At 43.4% G+C, this 19,847-nt stretch overlaps 1 protein-coding gene and 1 pseudogene across 1 annotated transcript in view; both read right to left on the bottom strand.

Annotated features, from left to right (window-relative positions):
* Nucleotides 1-701: 701 nt before the first annotated feature.
* LOC128580875 (dual specificity mitogen-activated protein kinase kinase 1-like) lies at nucleotides 702-2,232 on the bottom strand (annotated as a pseudogene).
* Nucleotides 2,233-6,327: 4,095 nt separating this feature from the next.
* The window catches only part of PRDM4 (PR/SET domain 4), a 29,292-nt gene continuing 15,772 nt past the window's right edge, over nucleotides 6,328-19,847 (bottom strand). The window contains exons 7-12 of the mRNA XM_053582734.1: nucleotides 19,123-19,241; nucleotides 18,051-18,136; nucleotides 17,024-17,151; nucleotides 15,785-16,099; nucleotides 12,916-13,084; nucleotides 6,328-7,951 (exon numbers count right to left, since the gene is read on the bottom strand). Coding sequence (XP_053438709.1) covers nucleotides 7,639-7,951; nucleotides 12,916-13,084; nucleotides 15,785-16,099; nucleotides 17,024-17,151; nucleotides 18,051-18,136; nucleotides 19,123-19,241 — 1,130 coding nt within the window. The 3' untranslated portion in view covers nucleotides 6,328-7,638. The remainder of the gene's footprint in view (nucleotides 7,952-12,915; nucleotides 13,085-15,784; nucleotides 16,100-17,023; nucleotides 17,152-18,050; nucleotides 18,137-19,122; nucleotides 19,242-19,847) is intronic.

Raw genomic sequence — 19,847 nt, 5'->3', positions numbered from 1 at the left:
TCCATGTCTCCACTGAAAATAGAAAAATTAGCCAGGTGTGGCGGGCCACTATAGTGCCAGCTACTTAGAAGGCTGAGGCAAGAGGATCTCTTTTTTTTTTAACTTCATAGTATATTTATTAGAATAAGCGATTAGATTTGTTAAACATCTGGATTAAAATGTTTTAAAGGATTTTCATACAATTTTTAGGCACTACACATGTTTACAATAGCATTGGCATTTGGAAATAGGGCAAGATAAATCTGACACATTTTAATGCCTTGATCGATTTGTGACATTCAAAACAACTCCACCATTTTTGAAACACTGACCAAAATGTACCATTAATATCCCACAAAGTGTATTTAAAAATAAATTTAGAAATACAACCAGAAGTCTACAAATCATCACAGCAGACTGGTAAGTCCCAGCTATCATGGCAGGGAAGGGCTCTGGCTAGATTTTGATGGAAACTGCTGAATTCTATATCAAAAGCAAAAATAGTAAAATAACATGATGTACACTTCCTGATGCTCATTTTCACAGCAGCATAGCATGCTTCACATGCACTGCCTGCGAAGGACCTCACAAGGCTCCCTCCTACTCACACAGAGAGAAAGTACCCTGCCAAGAGTGAAGTGCCACCAAGTGTCCAAGAATCCCAAAAATACAGGTGGCCAGCCAGTCACAGAATGGGAACAGCAGTGCAATTGTAAGAATGACTACCCACAGTCACCAAAATTCCACTGTAATTCAGCCTGGCACATGTTTTGATCATCATCATACACATAATGTTTTCGTCCTTTGATACAGGCGAAACGCGCGTCTGAAAGAGGCCTGAGAGCAGCGTAGCCCAGTGCTGGGCAGGGGCTCCCTCTCTGCTGCTTCCCAGTCGCTTGGACGCCTGCTGCAGGGGTTGGCGTGCTGGGCTGGTTAAGGCTGATGGTGGAGCAGAGCCAACCTGCAAAATCTACTTCCTCAGCATCAGGTCTCTTGATAAAAGCATGAACCATGAGTTGCTTCAGATCTGCTCTTTCTGCCAGGTTTTTTATTAAGTATTTATTCACAGAATCATGAAATTTCAGACTGAACACTCCACTGGGCAGTTTTGGAGGAAGCTCATTGACTATGTAATCCAACAATTCAAAAATTGCCATGGGAGGCTTGGTGCCTGTAGCTCAGTGGTTAGGGCACTGGCCACATACACTGGGGCTGGTGGGTTCGAACTCAGCCCAGGCCCACTAAACAACAATGACTACAATCAAAAAATAGCCAGGCGTTGTGGTGGGCGCTTGTAGTCCCAGCTACTTGGGAAGCTGAGGCAAGAGAATCGCTTAAGCCCAAGAGTTTGAGGAACATAATGAGACTCTGTCTCAAAAATAAATAAATAAATAAATTTGCCATGGGAGGTCAGCTGTCCATTCCATATGAGCTGAGGGCCCTCCCCAGGGTTCTTCACCTGGGTGGGGTCTCAGCCACATCTCTCTCCACTTGACACCCAAACATCAGCTCCAGCTCCTTGGCATCTGGAGGATGGATGGGAGAACCCCGTGCTCCAGGTGGACTGCACAGAGTCCCCAGGACTCTTTCTGGCAACATGTAGGACCTTGGCCAAGGAGTCCATGAACTGCGCGCTGACCCCAATGTCACAGAGCTTAATCTCCCCAGGGAGCTGACGAGGAAATTGGAGAGCTTGATATCTCTGTGCATAATCTTGTTTCCCCCTCAAATATGTTAGAACTTTCATTACAGCAATGCTAACTTTTCCTAAAATTTGTTCAGGAATTCTTACAGCTTTCTTCAGGTCTTGGTCCCAAGACCCCCCAACCCTACGCTCGGTGCAGACTCTGATCCCGCGATCCCCCATCCCTACGCTCCAGAGCAGACGCTGATCGCGCCATCATTGTAGCTTGCACCGCAGAAGCCCACAGCGTATGGAGAGTTGGGCTCCTGCACCACCTGCAGCTCCCTGATGATCTGCGTCCGGTGCGCGTTTGCTCTCCAAGTGAAGCGCGTTTGCTCTCCAGGTGAAGCGCTGTGCTCTCCAGGTGAATTAGCATTCTGGCCGTGAGCAGACGGGAAGGCTGTGGAAAGCCTTGAACACCACGCGCCCCTGCCGGCCCCCAGCTCGCTGATCTCCACGTCTTCATCCTTCTGTTCTCCCACCTTCTGCTTCTGGGTAAGAAAGGCCTCAAGGCCCTTCCGCCGCTGCTCCTGCAGCTCCAGCTCCTCCAGCTTCTGCAAGGCCTCAGGTCAGTCTCGCAGAGATAACCAGTCAACCGCGGAGCCGTCGGGGCGGGTTCAGGTGTATGGGCGTCGGCTGCTCCTCGGGCAATTTGGACCGGGAAAAGCGCTTCCAAGGCTGGGGGAGGGCGTAGCGGGCGCGGGGCCAGGGGCCCGGGGCTGGCTGCCTCGGGGGAGCGTCCCCGCGGTCGGTCAGCGCCCGCCGGCCGGGGTGGACTCCCCTCCCCGCCCGCCCGGGGCTCGGCGCCGGCTGCACATGCGGCTTAGCAGCCAGGGATTCAGCCTCCCTCGCTCAACCAGTCCCTGGGTGCAGCTAGAGGCTCTCTTGACCTTAAGAGTTTTTTGAGGTTGCTGTGAGCTGTGACACCACAGCAACTCTGCCCAGGGCGACAGTGAGACTGTGTCTCAAAAAAAAAAAGATAAAGAAGTACTAATGCCCACTAGAGTCTGTGTGGCAAACGCTCCTGTCACAAGTGCTGGACCCTGCTAGCTAAGAAGGGTCAGAAGTTCTATGTATTAGCCAATGACAGCCATTGGAAAGGTAAATTCCCCCAAGTACCTGTCACCATCAGTGGTTTACTCTCCCTATTTTGGCCATAACCTGATCCTGATGTTTGCCCTACCCCAAAGCCCACGACCAGTCTCGGCCCCACCAAGTTTGCAGCCGCATAGAAAGGTGTCTGTGGGGGTGATGGAAGGCTCTGCAGGGGGCAGAGAACGCAGCAGCTCCCTAACACAGACAGAACACGCTTTGTCTAAGTGGCGTAGTTTCAGTTTGTCTGTGGTATCATGTAAAGATCTGTAGCCTGGATGAGATCCCAGTTTTAACCAGGCCACTGTTGAAGAACTGATTAAAATCAGGGTTGAGCTGCCGAATGCCGTTTACTGTGTAACTACATGCCTCTTAGGGGAATCGCAGGTCTGTGCAGGTTGTATGTGTTACATGTAAAGCAACAGAACAATGCCTGCCACAAATAAACACCGTCGTTGCAATTAAAAATGAAATCATCAAAACACTGTTCCTACTTTGGTAAGTGAGGCATTCTAAAACGTTCAGCCCTCTATCCAGACGTCCGATCCAGTTTTCCAGACACCAGTTCTTCACTGTCTTCTCAAAGCCCAGCCACCTTTCACTACACCATTGATCCAGGTTTGTCCTGCCTGCTTTTCTCTACCAGTCTTCTTTTTAGACTTCTCTCCTTAGAAGTTAACTTTTCATTCCTGCTCCCAGATTTTAAGAATATTCTGTACCTATATTGTAATGCTGGCTACACTCTGACCTGCATCAGAGACAAGTCTGTACGTGTATCTTGCATGGTTCCCAGCCTAAGACTCCTGTGGGCGGCTTCAGAGTCACCCTGGGAGCCCGGCAGGCTCTTCAGCAGGGCTGTGGTCAGTTCTTTCACTTCGGGACATAATCTAGATATGAAGCCAGGTCTTGGAACTACTGCAGGATTTTGAGTTATCTACGAGTGAAATCTGAGTCCTTGTCATTTTTGTTTCCCCCTACAGCACCTTAAACTGTGTTGGCACTTATATAACAGTTTCAGAAAAGAGACTGAGGACTCCACAGGCCTGAGTGCTTGGAAATCCTCAAGTGTGTATATGCAGGGAAACTAAGGAGCAAACAAACAGTTGAGTGATTCCATCCCATTCAGAGAAATCTGCTGCTGGCAGTATGTACCCCTGCGAGTTGTAACTGTGTTTTATATTGCTCCTGATGCTCTGCAAAACTGAAATCATGCCGTCACCACTACTCTGGACGCTGTTCCTCTCTTGGCAATCTTTACAAAGAGGGTATATTTGGTCAGGAAGTGTTTAATTTGCCAGTTGGCCCTAAAGAATGGAAATTCATTGCATGGCGCAGGTCTGGAGGTTAGAAGCGTGAGATCAAGACATCAGCTAGGTCACACTGAGGGCAGCGAGGGGAGGGTCTGTGATAAGCCTCCTTCCTTGGCCTTGCAGATGGCCATCTTCTCCCTGTGTCTTTGTCTCTTCTCTCCATTAAGAGGCCTGTCCAAATTTTCTCTATTTTTTTTTTTTTTGGCCGGGGCTGGGTTTGAACCCGCCACCTCCGGCATATGGGACCGGCGCCCTACTCCTCAAGCCACAGGCACCACCCAAAATTTTCTCTGTTTTTAAAGACACCAGTTATACTGAATTAGGGCCCAACTTAAGGACACTTAAAACTTAATTACTTCTTTAAAGACCCTATCTCCAAACTTAGTCACATTCTGAGATACCAGTGATTAGGACTTCAGCATATGAATTCCATGGAGGTGGGAGTGGAGGATACGGTTCAGCCCGTGACACTGTCATCACTTATGTTCACGGAGATACACTATCTTTCAGTGTTTGCCTCCAAGACGCAATGTGATCAGGTAACTTACATTTATATGCTTGATGAGAGGATGACAGCTTCTAGCATGTTCATGCTCCTCAGGACACAGGCAGAAGACTGTTACTAGAAAGTGTGTGTATTGGTCAACAGTCTGAAAAAGCTGAACTCACCTCTCTGCCCTCTGATGCGGCTGAGAAGCCCATCACAACACAAATGCAAGGATCACAAGCAGCTCACCTCTGAGGAAGGGAACATGAAGTACACACTGTCTACATGGATACTATGAATTAGTTTCTAGCCTTTCGCATTCAAATCTCAAATTATTTTAGTATCTGTATTACTAAAATCTATAGCCCAATTTTTTTCAACTTATTATGAAAAACATGGACTAGTAAGAGACTGAAGAACATGAGCTACTGTTGTTTACTGTATGCTGAGCACTGTAGTAGCCACTGACATGTATTAACATCCAAATAGCACCACGAACCGGGAACTCATTATTCCCCATTTACAGCTAAGTAAAGTGGTACAGAGATCACATTATTTGGCCGAGGTTACAAAACCATCATCACAAAGCCCAGATTATAGATCGCTCAGCATAGCTCTAGAGCCCAAGGTCATCATAGGCTGCTCCTCAATGTGACTCAGTAAAGGGTGAGGCCACCTGTGGTGGGGCTGAGAAGGCTGAGCACAGTCTTGTCAAAAGGACAGTTACTTATCTGTGAAATTAACTTACAATGTGCCATTTAAAATGAAGAAGTAAAAAAAAAACGACAGATACTCTCACTCAGTTTCTTAGGCTTCCTCCGTTTTTATGTTAAGCTTAACTTTGGGCACCACTTCAGTGTTGGGATATGGGATTTTTTTTCCTTTTTGCCATTGATAAGTATTTATTCCCTTAAATAAGACTATAGTGCTGTGAATTGTCTGTTTATAGTTAAATTCAAAGATTTATGCTAAGAATTTTTTTCCATCAAGAATAAGACTCTTGTTTAAAAGGCCAAGGGAAAAGATTCAAAGCTATCCAAAATAGAATGGTTCAGTAGCAACAACTGATGTTACCCTTTACAAACAGAATGTACTAATCTACAGTCTCGTCCTTATACAACATCCGCTGCATTTAGAGATTTGACACATGAAGCTTTCTCCTGAGGGTACAGACAGACACATTTACTTTGTCAAATAGGCTCACGGTTTTAGTCTGGAGGACCATTTGTTAACGACAGGTGCACTTAGTAGCTATCACGTCTTCATATTCTTTATAAGCATCTAAACCATCGGGCTCAATGGTCAAAACACTCAACAGGCTGTATTTGGCAGGTACACATGATGGTCTCGGCACTGAGTATCTCATAGATGATGTTCTGGACCATGGTGTGATCCAGTGGTTTCCTGAGCAGAAACAGCCTGTCACCAGCCTGCCTTTGGCAAATTGCTGAGCTTGAAGCTGCTCTAGGCATTGGGTCTGCCCTGACAGAGGCTTCATGACCTGGTGTCAGCAGTCACCCCACCTCCAACACCGGCCCGTTTTCCAAGGTGAAAACAGAGCCAAGGCACTACCTTAGAAGGGAAGAAGGCAGGGGGCTGGAAACACAGGAAACGAAGTTTGTCTGAGCCTTATAACACGGAGACAATCAGAAAATGATCTCAAAGCTATAATACTTCAGAAATGCTTTCTCCCTTCTAACCTCAGAAAATCTCAAATTGGACTTTTCTCCAGAAAATTCATCTTCTTTCTCCACCAAACCAGATTATAAGAGGAATCCTGTATTTTTAAAAAAGTGTTTATTTTAATCCTTCCTAGAGGAATACAGACTTGAATGAAATACATTCATTCCATAAATACATTAGCAGCAAAACCTTCCCACCAGAGTCCTCTACTCCAGCCCAGAGGTTGTGCCTTTGAGCAGGAGAGCATGTTCCATCAACCCTGACGACGGAAGGACAGGTCTGCCTCTTGCTCAAAGCTGGATGTGCATGAGCAACACAAAAACCATGTGGGGGGGCGGATCAACTAAGCTGGGAGCTGAAAGCAGACCCATGTGGTGAACTGAGCCTTCTTTATCTTCCAAATCCTCTGGCATCTTCCATTCTTGTCTGGTGAGGTTATTCAGCAGAGACAACTGGGAGGGCCTAACTTTGCAAACACACCAATGCATTTGGAGTCATTTGTTGTTCTGAACTGGCAATACTCTGATGATGTCCTGATACTTGTCAAAGGATACACCCTTCTTTCCCTTCCATGGGTTGAGATACCACTTTGCCACATCTACTTGCTGTCAGGAGGCAATCCAGCAGGCATTATTTGGGCTCTTCCAGGTCCCCTTTGTCTGAGTGGCTAGAGGATTTCCTGAAGTCAGAGAGACATAATTCTCTGACTTTTTAACAATATGTGACTGTAACCAAGTGATAAGTTATGCTCTGGCTTCCATCAAAACTTAACTTCTTGGACAGTGGCCAGGCATCCCACTTCTTCTCTCCATCACTGCCTATTAACTGCTCCCTTTTTATTTGCCCTCTAAAAAACTGGCTGAAAATTTAGGAAGCAAGATCTACCCTAAACTCTCAGGTAGCCAAGACAGGTTAAGCAGGTGCTGCTTTAAATGTGTCACCTGCAAAGTAACTCGTGCTGCTATGTTCCAACCCATTCCAGAGTAAGCACAAGTCACAAGAGTCTTCATAAAATACAATCAGCAACCAGGATGGTTCTGTGGTGCCAGAACCAAGTTTAGAGGATTACCAAGCTGTAGGGCAAGGAGGAAAATGGAATAATGGAAGAATCAGAAATAAATTTGGGCAGAAGGCAGTTCTGACTCCCAGATTATCATGTAAATAAAGAACAGACCTCAAAGTTGACACTTTCCCCATCCATCACTTAAAAATAGGACACGTGCTCTCTTTTCCCAGTCTGTCTTAAAGTGTTTTCATCAGGATATTCTTCTGTAAGTGCTTTCTCATTCCCATTCACTCTGTTTTGACTACTGGAACCACTTTATATAAAAAACCACTGTGGTGGATAAGTGGTTACACGTTTTTCTCTTTGCAGTATATCCATCCAAAATAGCTTGCTTCTTTTATTTATGTGCAGAGAGAGACTCATCTGTTGAATATACAGCACTATTAATCCTACAGTCTTCTGCCCCCACAGAGTCTGTCAGATCTTCCTCATCTGAGTCATCCTCTTCCTCCTCCTCTTGTGCTGATGAATTGGAGGTGGGCCCTTTGCAGGTTTTCAGGTGGCGGGTGAGATGGTATTTGGTTAGATAAGCCTTTGTACATTTTTCACAGACATAATCCCGTTTTCCTTCATGAGAATTGAGATGCTTCTTTAAGTGATTTGTTCTTAAGAACAACTTATCACACTTGGGACATTTGATCTGGCGTTCTCTAAAAGGGATACAAGAAAAAACATTTGATTTGGGGTTACAAAAGACAAGTGAGGCACATACTTATTCTTCACAACCTCAGGGTATTATCAGAGAAGCTGTACCCTTCTAAGAATCAGGTTTTTATAGGAGATATATAGAAGTCATAAAACATTTGTATAGTTTAAGCAGCAGAGGCTGATTCTGCCTGTTGTAGAATTCTATATACATAGGACTATACTGCATATATTTCTTTTGCATCTTGTTTCCTTCACTGGATAAGGTATTTATGAAGTTCAGTCAAGTTGCTGCCAGTGTAAGTAATTTGTTCTCTTCCACTGCTGTATACTATTTACAAACATACACGAACCACACTTTATCTATGGTAATGGATTTGTCTATTGCTAATGGATGTTTTTATGGTTTACAGTTTTTTATTATTATCAGCAAGACTCGTATGAACATTTCTATGCTTGTAAGGTGATCTGTGTTATGTATAAATTTCTCTGTGGTATACATCTAAGAGCCACATAGTTGAGCCAAAGGATTTGCACATCTTCCACTTTACTAGAGTGTGCAACTGTTTCCATTGCAGTTCTATCAATATACATGTGTACGTGTCGCTCACTTAAGTATGTTCAAATGGACTGCTCTGGCACTACGGTGAGAACCCCGTGTGTGTACACAGCTGTCCTGGGGAACAGATGAGGCAGCAGCCGTAGCAGGGAGGTCAACTGGGAGCCTCCTGAGGCCTGGTGGTCTGGACAGGGTGACAGGAAGGAAGGGATGAAGGGAAGGACGGAGGGGAGGACGACTCCAACAAGCCAACAGCCGAGTCGGCTGGAGCCCCTAGGGTGAATGGTGGCACCACACGGAGGGAAATCAAGTTTGTGGGGTAAGATTAAGAGTTTTCACCAGGTGCAGTGGCACACGCCTATAGTCCCAGCTACTCAGGAGGCTTTAAGTGGGGAGATCCTTTAAGCCCAAGAGTTTGAGGCTATAGTGAGTTATGATCCTACCACTGCACTCCAGTTTAGGAGTGAGGAGCCCCCATCTCTTCAGGGGAAAAAAAAAAGGTCACATTCTGACATGTTAGCTCGAATCACCCAGTGGACACCCAAATCATCGGTGCCGATAAGCGATGGTGACACGTACGAGACTGAAGACAAAAATCACACAGATGGCACTAAGGCCAGGAGACTAAGGCAGTGACCCAGGAAGCCAACCTCACCAGTCTTCTCCTCAAAAATTCTTCTTTCTTAGGGGAAAGGCAAAGCCAGTGTCCCCCACAATCCTTCCACTCTCAGGGGAGAGGAGCTCTCCCTGCATTTTCCTTTTAAGCAGATAAATAAGGAGAATGCCAATACTATAATATCTACCTTTTTTTTTTTGAGACAGGGTTTTACTTTGTTGGCCTTGGTAGTCTCAAAAATATCTTGAATAATGTTTTTATGTGACTGACTTACACCAGCTTTAAGTTTTGAGAGTCCAAAAACTTTTTTTGAGACTGTCTCACTTTGTCGCTCTCGGTAGAGTGCTGTGCCGTCATAGCTCACAGCAATCTCAAACGCTTGGGCTTAACCAATTCTCTAGCCTCAGCCTCCCAAGTAGCTGAGACTACAGGCTCCCACCACAACAATACCCAGCTATTTTTTTGTTGTAGTTGTCATTGTTGTTTAGCAGGCCTGGGCCGGGTTCAAACCTGCCAGCCCCAGTATACGTGGCTGGTGCCCCACCCACTGAGCTATGGGCACTGAGCCCAAGAGAGTCCAAAAAACTTTTCCTAGGAGTTTGGCAAAGAGGCTTATCATATTTCCTCATCTTAACAGAGCCTAGATCCACAGTTGTTATGAAAAATGTTTTCACTGGCCAATACTTAATAGTTTTCCACCCAAATGGAAAGAGTTATACAGCTAAGCTCAAAATGATTTATATTGCATTATGTTGTGAAGTGGATAGAAAACAAGTGCATAAAAATAAATAAATTAAAAAAAAAAAAACAAGTGCATATTAGGCATCACTTGAAGGAATAAAGTCAAGATCAAGAAAGGCAATAGCACTTTGGGAGGCTCAGACAGGAGGATCACTTGAGGCCAAGAGTTTTGAGACCAGCCTGTGTGACATAATGAGAATCCATCTATATAAAAACAGTAAGTAAAACAGCTGGGCGTGGCTGCACACATGGACTCCTCCCTACATGGGAGGGTGAGGCAGGAGGATTACCTGAGCCCAGGGATTCACGGCTGCAGTGAGCTGTGATGACACCACTGCACTCTAGCCTGGGCAACAGGGCAAGACCTCATCTCTTTAAAAAAAAAAGGCAGAGACAGTAGTAGTAGTACTAAAATGAAAGTAGAAACTACTTTACTATATACTGAACAGGACACATCCAGGATACGGTGTTGACTTTTGGATACCAAATTTGAAACTAGGTATAATGAAGAAAAGGTAAGAGAAATTAAGGACATCTGGCCCGAGGAGAAAAGGGTTTGATGAGAACATGATGGTGACCATAAATTTTATGAAAGGCTGTCAATTTAAAGGAATATTAAACTTACATGTATCATTCAAAAGGGCAGATGTAGAATGAAAAAATAGAGGCTGATATCAGTTTGGTTCAAGCAAAACTGCCTCAAACTACATTTGTGAGATATTTAAGAAGTAATATATGTCCACTTGCTAGAAATATATCATGGAAATTAGTCTTTCACTTGGACAAACTCAGCAGTACTTCTTTACCCAAGGTGGACATATGAATCACTTGGAGAGCTTCCCAAAATCCCCAGGGCAGGGCTCTACTCCTGATTACATTAGAATTCCCAGGGGCGGGATCCTGGCATCAATTTTTGTTTTTCCCATTCCCTAGGCACACGGGCAGAGTCATGGACTGAGTGTTGGTCCCCTCAGCCCCAAATTCTTATGTTGAAGCCCTAACACTGTGATCATAGCCCCAGGAAGTCGGGCCTTTGGAAGGTAATTAGTGTTGGAGGAGGTCACGAGAGAGGGCCCTCCATAATGGGATCAGTGCCCTTCTGCAAAGAGACCAGAGCTCCCATTCTCTCTCAACAGAAGGTTGCCTCCTCACATGTCTGGAGGCTGGAAGCTTGAGCTCAGGGCTCCAGCAGGGGTAGGTTCTGGGGAGGGCCCTTTTCTGGCTGGCTCCTGGCTGCCTTCTCTTACTGTCTCTGTCCTATTGTTAGAGCCACCCAATCTGTGGTATTTTGTTACAGCAATAGAAGCTGATTAGACGGGCACTTAGAATAGACAATCCCAGAGATCTTTCAGCTCTAACACTGTACAATTCTATATAATATTTGATGATTCCTCATTTTCTAAAATTTCACACTAATGAGACCAACGAAGACTATTTTAAAAGGTCCTTTTGAGAGTCAGGAATGCAGATCCAGACTCCTTGGATATTTAGTGTTTCAGGTAGCACTGTGACAAAGCAGCAGAGACAAGAGCTGATATCCATACAAAATGCTTATCCAAATTGCCCAGTAACGTAGAAAGTTTCTGGTGAACATGGACTTCTAAAGAGTGCCTACATGACACAACCTCATCATGTCTTCTCCCTTCTCTAACACTTGCTAAAAGCTGAGGTCCACAAACATTTCTTCTCTCTGCCACCACTGTGACTTACGCAGGATAGACAGTTAATTGGATTCAAGTGCTGAATTCCTAATTGGTCTCCTGGTATTTGGTCTTTCCTTCCTTCACCGGAGTAACCTTTATAGAATGGGCATCTCTCCAGGACGCTCCTTTCCTTAAAATCCTTCAGGGCTTGCACAACAATGTGAATACTGAACTGGACACTTAAAAATGGTTAAGATGGCAAAACTTTTACTGCAATTCTCTCTCTCTCTCACACACACACAGTGCAACAGAACAATTCCAGGTATGCAGGGGGTAGGAGGAGAATGGTGGATCCTTCAGTGGCTCCCGTTATTTCTAGCATGAAATTTAATTTTCTTCACTAGGATAAAAGGCTCTTCTATTCTACAGCCTCTCACTCTGTCAAGTCTCTCACAGGCACACTATGTTCTAACTATGAAGAAATCACTTGTATCCAATAGTCTTTTCCTCGTCTCTGTTTTGGCCTATGCCATTCCCTCGATCTAGAATACCACTCTTATTCCTTACTCTTCCTTGCTTTCCTCTATAATTCTGATTTGTTGTCTTTAAAACTTAGGTCAAATTACCAGGAAGCTTTCCCAGGTCACCGCGGGCTGGCTCAGAGGTCGCTCTTGTGCAGGTTTTCAGCGCCCACCGCTTAGTTTAATAGCTGCAGGGCAGTGTGATAAATGTTTACCTGTCTGTTTCTTCTACAAGACTCTGAGCTCTTTAAAGACAGGGACAGTGTCTCTCTCTCTCTATTCTGCTACCACCTAGAACAACGCTGGGCATCAAGGACATATTTTAAAAAATTGTTCAATTAAGAAACAAATGAGGTTCGGTGCCTGTAGCACAGTGGTTGTGGCACTGGCCACATACGCCAAGGGTGGCAGGTTTGAACCTGGCCTGGGCCTGCTAAATAACAGTGACAACTGCAACAAAAAATAGCCTGGTGTTGTGGCGGATGTCTGTAGTCCAGCTACTTGGGAGGCTGAGGCAAGAGAATCGCTTGAGCCCAAGAGTTTGAGGTTGCTGTGAGCTGTGACACCATGACACTCTACCAAGGGTGACATAGTGAGACTCTGTCTCAAAAAAGGAAACAAATGAGATTATGTTTTGAAACATGAGTAAAAAACACAGAGTAGATATGAACAATTAAAAAACAAACAGAAAAAAACAGAAAAAGCAAACAAGTGAAGCCTTCCAGGATACAACCAAAACCTTAGTGTTCTCAACTTGGTCTGGCTACATGCACCAAGGCAGGGGACAGACGATGGGCTGAGTCAGCACTTCCAAGCCCTCGAGCTGGCAGGCTTGGCCACACAACAGCTCACTGCCTGAGGGACACGTCTGGGCCACAGGGTAACTTACTGTGTGTGGATGAGCACGTGCTGCTTGAGGTCCTGCCTCCGCATAAACAACTTGTCACAATAATCACACTTCAGATTCTTCTCACCCGTGTGGATGACCATGTGGGACTCCAAGTGAGCCTTCTGGGTGAAAGACTTGTCACACAAAGTACACCTGTAGTTCTTCTGACCTGCAAAGTGACTCAAATTATCACGCTGTGAATAAAACAACTGCTGGCATTCTCAAGACAGACAGACACATGTACAGTGCACAGCAGAGGCAGGAATAACGCAGAGATGAACGGAAGTGAAACATGACTTTCTTTCTAGGGCTGTCTACCCAGAACCACTCAGAGCCACTGAACTTGCTTTCTGCAACCAAAGCCAGTAAAGCTAAGAAATAAGACTCCTTTAGGATCTCTGACATAAATACATATTATTTTTTAATGTTCATAGCTGAGCTGATACATTATATAAAATTTGAAAAAAATCACTTACAATCCTAGTGCCCTGCCTGACACAATTATTAAACCAAAAACATCTCATGAACTCTAGAACTTGTCTAAAGGCAAATACATTTTTATAAGCTAAATTTTATAGTTTTCTCCCTATTTTTTCTAAACATATAGTATGATGTCATAAACCAAGAATGAAATAAAATCCTTCCAAAAATGAGAAATAGGCTTGGCACCTGTAGCTCAGTGGTTACAGTGCCAGCCACATACGCCAGGGCTGGTGGGTTCAAGCCTGGCCCGGGTCTACTAAACAACAATGACAACTGTAACAACAACAACAAAAAATAGCCAGGCAGGGTGGTGCCTGTAATGTAGCTCAAAGGAGTAGGGCGCTGGCCCCATGTACTAGAGGTGATGGGTTCAAACCCGGCTCAGGCCAAAAATCGCAAGAAAAAAAAAAAAAATTAGCCGGGCGTTGTGGCGGACACCTGTAGTCTCAGCTACTTGGAAGGCTGAGGCAAGAAAATCGCTTAAGCCCAAGAGTTTGAGGTTGCCATGAGCTGTGATGCCACAGCACTCTTCTGAGGGTGACATAGTGAAACTCTGTCTCAAAAGAAAAAAAAAATAGAAGAAAAGAAAAAAAATGAAGGGCGGTGCCTGTGGCTCAAAGGAATAGGGCACCGGCCCCATATACTGGAGGTGGTGGGTTCAAACCCAGCCCTGGCCAAAAACTGCAAAAAAGAAGAATGAAAAATAAGACCCTGTTAAGCTAGGGGTTAGCAACCCTTTTCTTATAGGACTAGGTAGTATTTTAGGCTTTGTGAGCCATATGATCTCTGTTGCAACTATTCAGTCTTAATACAAAAAGATGAGGAAGAAACCTCCTTTTTTTTTTTTTTTTTTTTTTATTGTTGGGGATTCATTGAGGGTACAATAAGCCAGGTTACACTGATTGCAATTGTTAGGTAAAGTCCCTCTTGCAATCATGTCTTGCCCCCCAAAAAGTGTGACACACACCTAGGCCCCACCCCCCTCCCTCCTTCCCTCTTTCTGCTTCTCCCCCATAACCATAATTAACATTAATTGTCCTCATATCAAAATTGAGTACATAGGATTCATGCTTCTCCATGAAGAAACCTCCTTTTAAAGATCTGAACAACCCAACCAAGAAAACTAAAACTTTTATCAGTTATTTTGTAGCATGTATGAAAAACATAAGTACTACCAGAGATGTTGGCGTGGATGTGGAGAAAAGGGAACACTTCTACACTGCTGGTGGGAATGCAAACTAATACGTTCCTTTTGGAAAGATGTTTGGAGAACACTCAGATCTAAAAATAGACCTGCCATTCCATCCTACAATTCCTTTACTAGGTACATATCCAGAAAACCAAAAATCACATTATAACAAAGATATTTGTACCAGAATGTTTAATGCAGCCCAATTCATAATTGGTAAGTCATGGAAAAAGCCCAAGTGCCCATCGATCCACGAATGGATTAATAAATTGTGGCATATGTACACCATGGAATATTATGCAACCTTAAATAAAGATGGAGACTTTACCTCTTTCATGTTTACATGGATGGAGCTGGAACATATTCTTCTTAGCAAAGTATCTCAAGAATGGAAGAAAAAGTATCCAATGTACTCAGCCCTACTATGAAACTAATTTATAGCTTTCATATGAAAGCTATAACCCAATTATAGCCCAAGAAAAAGGGAAAAGGGAGGGGGAGGGGAGGGAGGAGGATGGGTGGAGGGAGGGAAATTGGTGGGACCACACCTACGGTGCATCTTACAAGGACATGTGAAACTTACTAAATGTGGAATATAAATGTCTTAACACAATAACTAAGAAAATGCCATGAAGATTATGTTAACCAGTATGATGAAAATATTTCAAATTGTATATAAAACCAGCACATTGTACCCCATGACTGCATTAATGTGCACAGCTATGATTTAATAATAAAAAATAATAATAAAAAGAGAAGGAGGTAGATTTGCATGGAGTTTAGTAAATGGAAGCTCATAAAACAAAGCTTGGCAGTGTCTACTGAGTTATACTCAAAGGGGAGACGGGCTCTGGCTGGGGAGCACAGTTAGCATGCATGGGAAGCTCAGGCCGCTCCTACAGAATTCCCTTTGATTCATGTCTTAACACATCGATCAACTTCCTGATTAAGTACATTTTTTCAGCATCTTCAAACTATGGTGGGGACACCTGGAAAGTAGCGCACTTAAAAAACTAGAAGCTATACCCTCAGAGGAACCTTAATCATCTGACCAAGGTTCACCACCCAGTGAGGTCCCGCCAGTAGCAATCTGCATGCTTGCTCTGAAAATCCTGACTCCACCTGCAATACTACCCCTCTACAAGGCCTTTACTACCTCATTTTCAAACTGCCAGGAAGAGCTTCCAGTACACTTACCTGTGTGTATCTTGAGGTGGGTCCGCAGGTTGCTGGGATCACTGAACGCCTTGCTACAGAAATCACACTTGTGGGGCTTCATGCCCATGTGACCCATGAAGTGGACATGAAGTTTGGAAGGAGAGATGAAAGCCTGGGGGCACATTGAGCACTTCCACTTTCTTTCTTTGTTGTGGCTTGGCCCATGGCTGCTGCTGTGGCCCTGGCTGGGAATATGGTTATGGATGTGGCTGGTCAGATGGGCTTTGAACTCTGTGTAAGAACTGCACTCCTTGCCACAGTTACAGAGGTGCACATCTGGGTGTTCAGGAACACCTATTAAGGAAAAAAAAATGACTCAATGTCTCCTGATACATAAATCTTGAAACTTGTTCTTGATATTAACAATTGTTGCCTACGCTTCTCCCTACCAAAATTTCCAATTTGCCCCCTCCCTATAAAACTATAATGTTTTAGTCAATGCTCTATCCCTTGCATCTGAAACAATATACCAGTCACATAGAGAGCACTTGGTCAATACTGGATTACAAAACCTTCCTAGGCAAAATATTTAGATTTTACAGCACACACAAACTCTTGCATCACTGATCATCATAAAACAGTGCAAAGAGCCTATATAGGTTAAATCAAATCAATCACTTCATGATCTTAAATCTCAATGGTACTGGCTCAAAAAGTAGCCTTAGGGGAACCGGAGACCATTCTCCTAAATGAAGTATTGCAAGAATGGAAACCAAACACCAATGTACTCACTATTAAACTGGAACCAATCAATCAATACTCATATGCACATATAGAAGTAACGCTCAACAGAAATCAAGTGGGTGGAAGGTGAGAGGAGGGGATGGGTAAAATCCTACCTAACGGGTATAACACACACTACTTGAGTGAGGGGCACACTGATAACTGTATAAAACTGTACAAGAGCAATTCATGTAGCTAAAATACTTGTACCCTCGTAATATTCTGAAATTAAAAACAAATAAAATATGTAGCCTTATGAACTTCAAAACTCCAAACCAAAGTCCTACCATAAAAGATCATTTTCTATGAATGCTGCTTGTGAAGAACCTCAGAGATTTTAAACACTTCTAATACAGGAGTAATAGCTTGCTTTTATATTTACAAAGGTATGAGATTTGCTTCAGCTAACATGTAAATCATTACCGAAACTTTATTCCTGGTCTTGGTGCTTTTACTATGCTAGATTTATGACAAACAAGTCTTACACTAACTTACCAATCTGCTGAGCATAATCCCGGCTATAATAAAAAAGCAGTTCATTTTCAGGAGGGATATCTTGAGAGGTGCAGAAAAAGATTTTTCCATCGTGAGGATAAGCCACCAAGTTCTGTTCTTCCCGATTCCTAAGTTACCACATTTAATAGATCAAGCACATTAATTTCAAAATGTGTACTGAACACACTGGTCCCCCCAAGGTGAAATCCTGTACAAAAGCTTAGGTAGAAATCTTTTCTCTGGAACAATTTCATAATCCCCTATACTACCTAAAAAGAGAGGTTCATAGAGAAACAGAATTTTTCTTCAATACATCAATTGAATTGATTACCCTTTATAGTCAGAAACACTAGTCTATTATAGGAAGCAAAAAAATATATAAAATGGGGTTTTACACAGTGCGACAAAGGCACAGAGATAATAGCTAGATGTTTAAGAATTAGCTCTAGTAACAGTCTGACAGGATGACTACAGCCAAAATAATGAAAAGGCACACACTTGCACATTTAATGATGAATACATCATTCCTCACTGCACTGGTAAGCTGAATAAACTGCTCATTAAAAGAACAGTTTCATGTGTTTCAATTTATAATCACTATTATACCACTACTGGACCACTACTGGAGAGAAGAAGTTGAAAAGCCTTTAAGTACACCCAGGTACTGGTATATTTGAATCCTTTGATTCTTTACTATTTCATAGGCCAAGAGCAGTGGCTCATGCCTGTAATCCCAGCACTTGGGAGGTTGAGGTGGGTGGCTTGCCTGAGCTCACAGATTTGGGACCAGCCTGAGCCAGAGTTGTTTGTTTCTAAAAAAAAATAGCCAGGTGTTGTGGCAGACGCCTGCAGTCCCAGCTACTTGGGAGGCTGAGGCAAGAGAATTTCTTGAGCCCGAGAGTTTGAGATTGCTGTGAGCTGTGTACTCTACCAAGGGCAACAGAGTAAGACTGTCTCCAAAAAAAGAAACTTCCTATTTAAAATCATCTGAACAGCAGCCATGTCTCTCATCCAAGACTACTCTTACCTGGCTTTGCGCACAAACATCATCCAATTACATTCGTTTTCATCAGTCGTAATGATGCAGAATTCTAGGACACCGTTGTGGTATATCTGCCAAGAGAAAGGAAACACGTGTCAAATGAACTGACAAGCAATAAAGGACTACGCTAACTTCAGTCCAACAATCGCCTCTTTGCTCCTTTGCAGTAGGTCCCAGCTTCCCAAGTCAGTGTGAAAATACAGGATTGCCTTCTACTCCCTGGTCACGTCACTAATCCCTCTCCCCAGCAATACAGTGAAGATCGTCAAAGACCTACAGTTAATGCTCGGTGAAGAGAATCACTTTGTTCTTGATTATTCACCTTTTCCCTAGAAAGACACAAAACCTGTCTACTTGTCTGCTGCCTTAATCGCCTATCACAGAGCAGGCAGTGAATGAATGAACGTCTGAGGGCAGAGGACCAATCCCTCTCACCTTTCCAACTGGACCTAGAATTCTTACATTATATTTTGGACACCAAAATTAAAGCCTCTGATGACAGGGGTACCTTACCTTTCCAATTATCGCAAGAGTCATTTTCCCCTCGCTTCAATTTTGCAAGCATCATTTCCAACACATTAACTAAGATTTTATATAAACAAATTATAGGAATAGCTGTTTATGTCAAAAACCTTGCATTTCTAGCTCTTCCCATTAGAAAACTAGAGAAATAATCTTAGCTTCTAAGTTTAGAATTATTTCCCAAGGTAAATATTTGAGGAATGTTTTAGTTGATTACAAAATAAAACTTTTATTATGTAAACAAAGTCCATGGCCTCAGCTGCCACTAGTAATTAAAATGAATAAAATGACTAAAATCATTGAATTATCTCACAAAATGAAAAGTGAAATAGTTTGTCCCATATTTCCAGTAGCTGATATTTTGTTGTATAACTTGGCTACTAAGAATGATAGAGAAGATGTCATATTAAATAAATGACTGATAAGTAAACAGCACTGTATCTGTCCTGGGTGATTCTGACTTTATATCACTTTTTAACTACCTCCTCATAATAAAAACCACCAAAAGTCACAGCAAAGTTCTATCAACACTTACCTTCCAGATATGGTTAACTGCCTTGTCTGTCCATTCTGCTACTTCCATGGAGTGACTCTGCTGGCCAATGAGAGGCCCAAAGCAAGTCCGCACAGGAATGGTTTCTCCTGTCCAGACACCTATCAGTGGAATCATAATCAATTATTTAAACAACTAATAGGAGACAGAAGAGAGAGGTGCTTAACCTAAGCAAAGAATATAATTTTCAGTGACCCTAAGAACTGACATGCTAACACCCCTGAGAGGTAGCTAAGCCTGTGTGTCCTAGCTTGGAGATATATAAATGTAATAAACAGATTATACGGGACTCAAAGAAATGCTGAGTAAGAAGCAGTATCATACGTTCTTGGCCAGGCACAGTGGCTCATGCCTGTAATCCCAGCACTTTGGGAGGCTGAGGTATAATGACTGCTTGAAGCTAGAAGTTCCAGACCAGGCTGGCCTGGACAACATAGTAAGACCCTGTCTCTACAAAGATTTTTTAGAAATTAGTTGGTTGTAGTGCTAGGTACCTGTAGTCCTGGCTACTTGAGAGGCTGAGGCAGGAGGATTGCTTGAGTCCAGGAATTAGAGGCTGCAGTGAACTTATGATCTCACCACTGTGCTTCAGCCTGGGTGCCAGAGTGAGACCCTCTTGACCCTGGTAACTCAGTTTTGTATAAAAGGAACTAACCAACTCAGTTTTGTATAAAAGGAACTAACCATGTCTTTCCAAATATATAATT

The sequence above is a fragment of the Nycticebus coucang genome, chromosome 3, assembly GCF_027406575.1.
Source record: "Nycticebus coucang isolate mNycCou1 chromosome 3, mNycCou1.pri, whole genome shotgun sequence".
Taxonomy (NCBI): Eukaryota; Metazoa; Chordata; class Mammalia; order Primates; family Lorisidae; genus Nycticebus; species Nycticebus coucang.
The sequence above is the reverse complement of the archived record's forward strand: the minus strand, read 5'-3'. Positions and strand labels throughout refer to the sequence as shown.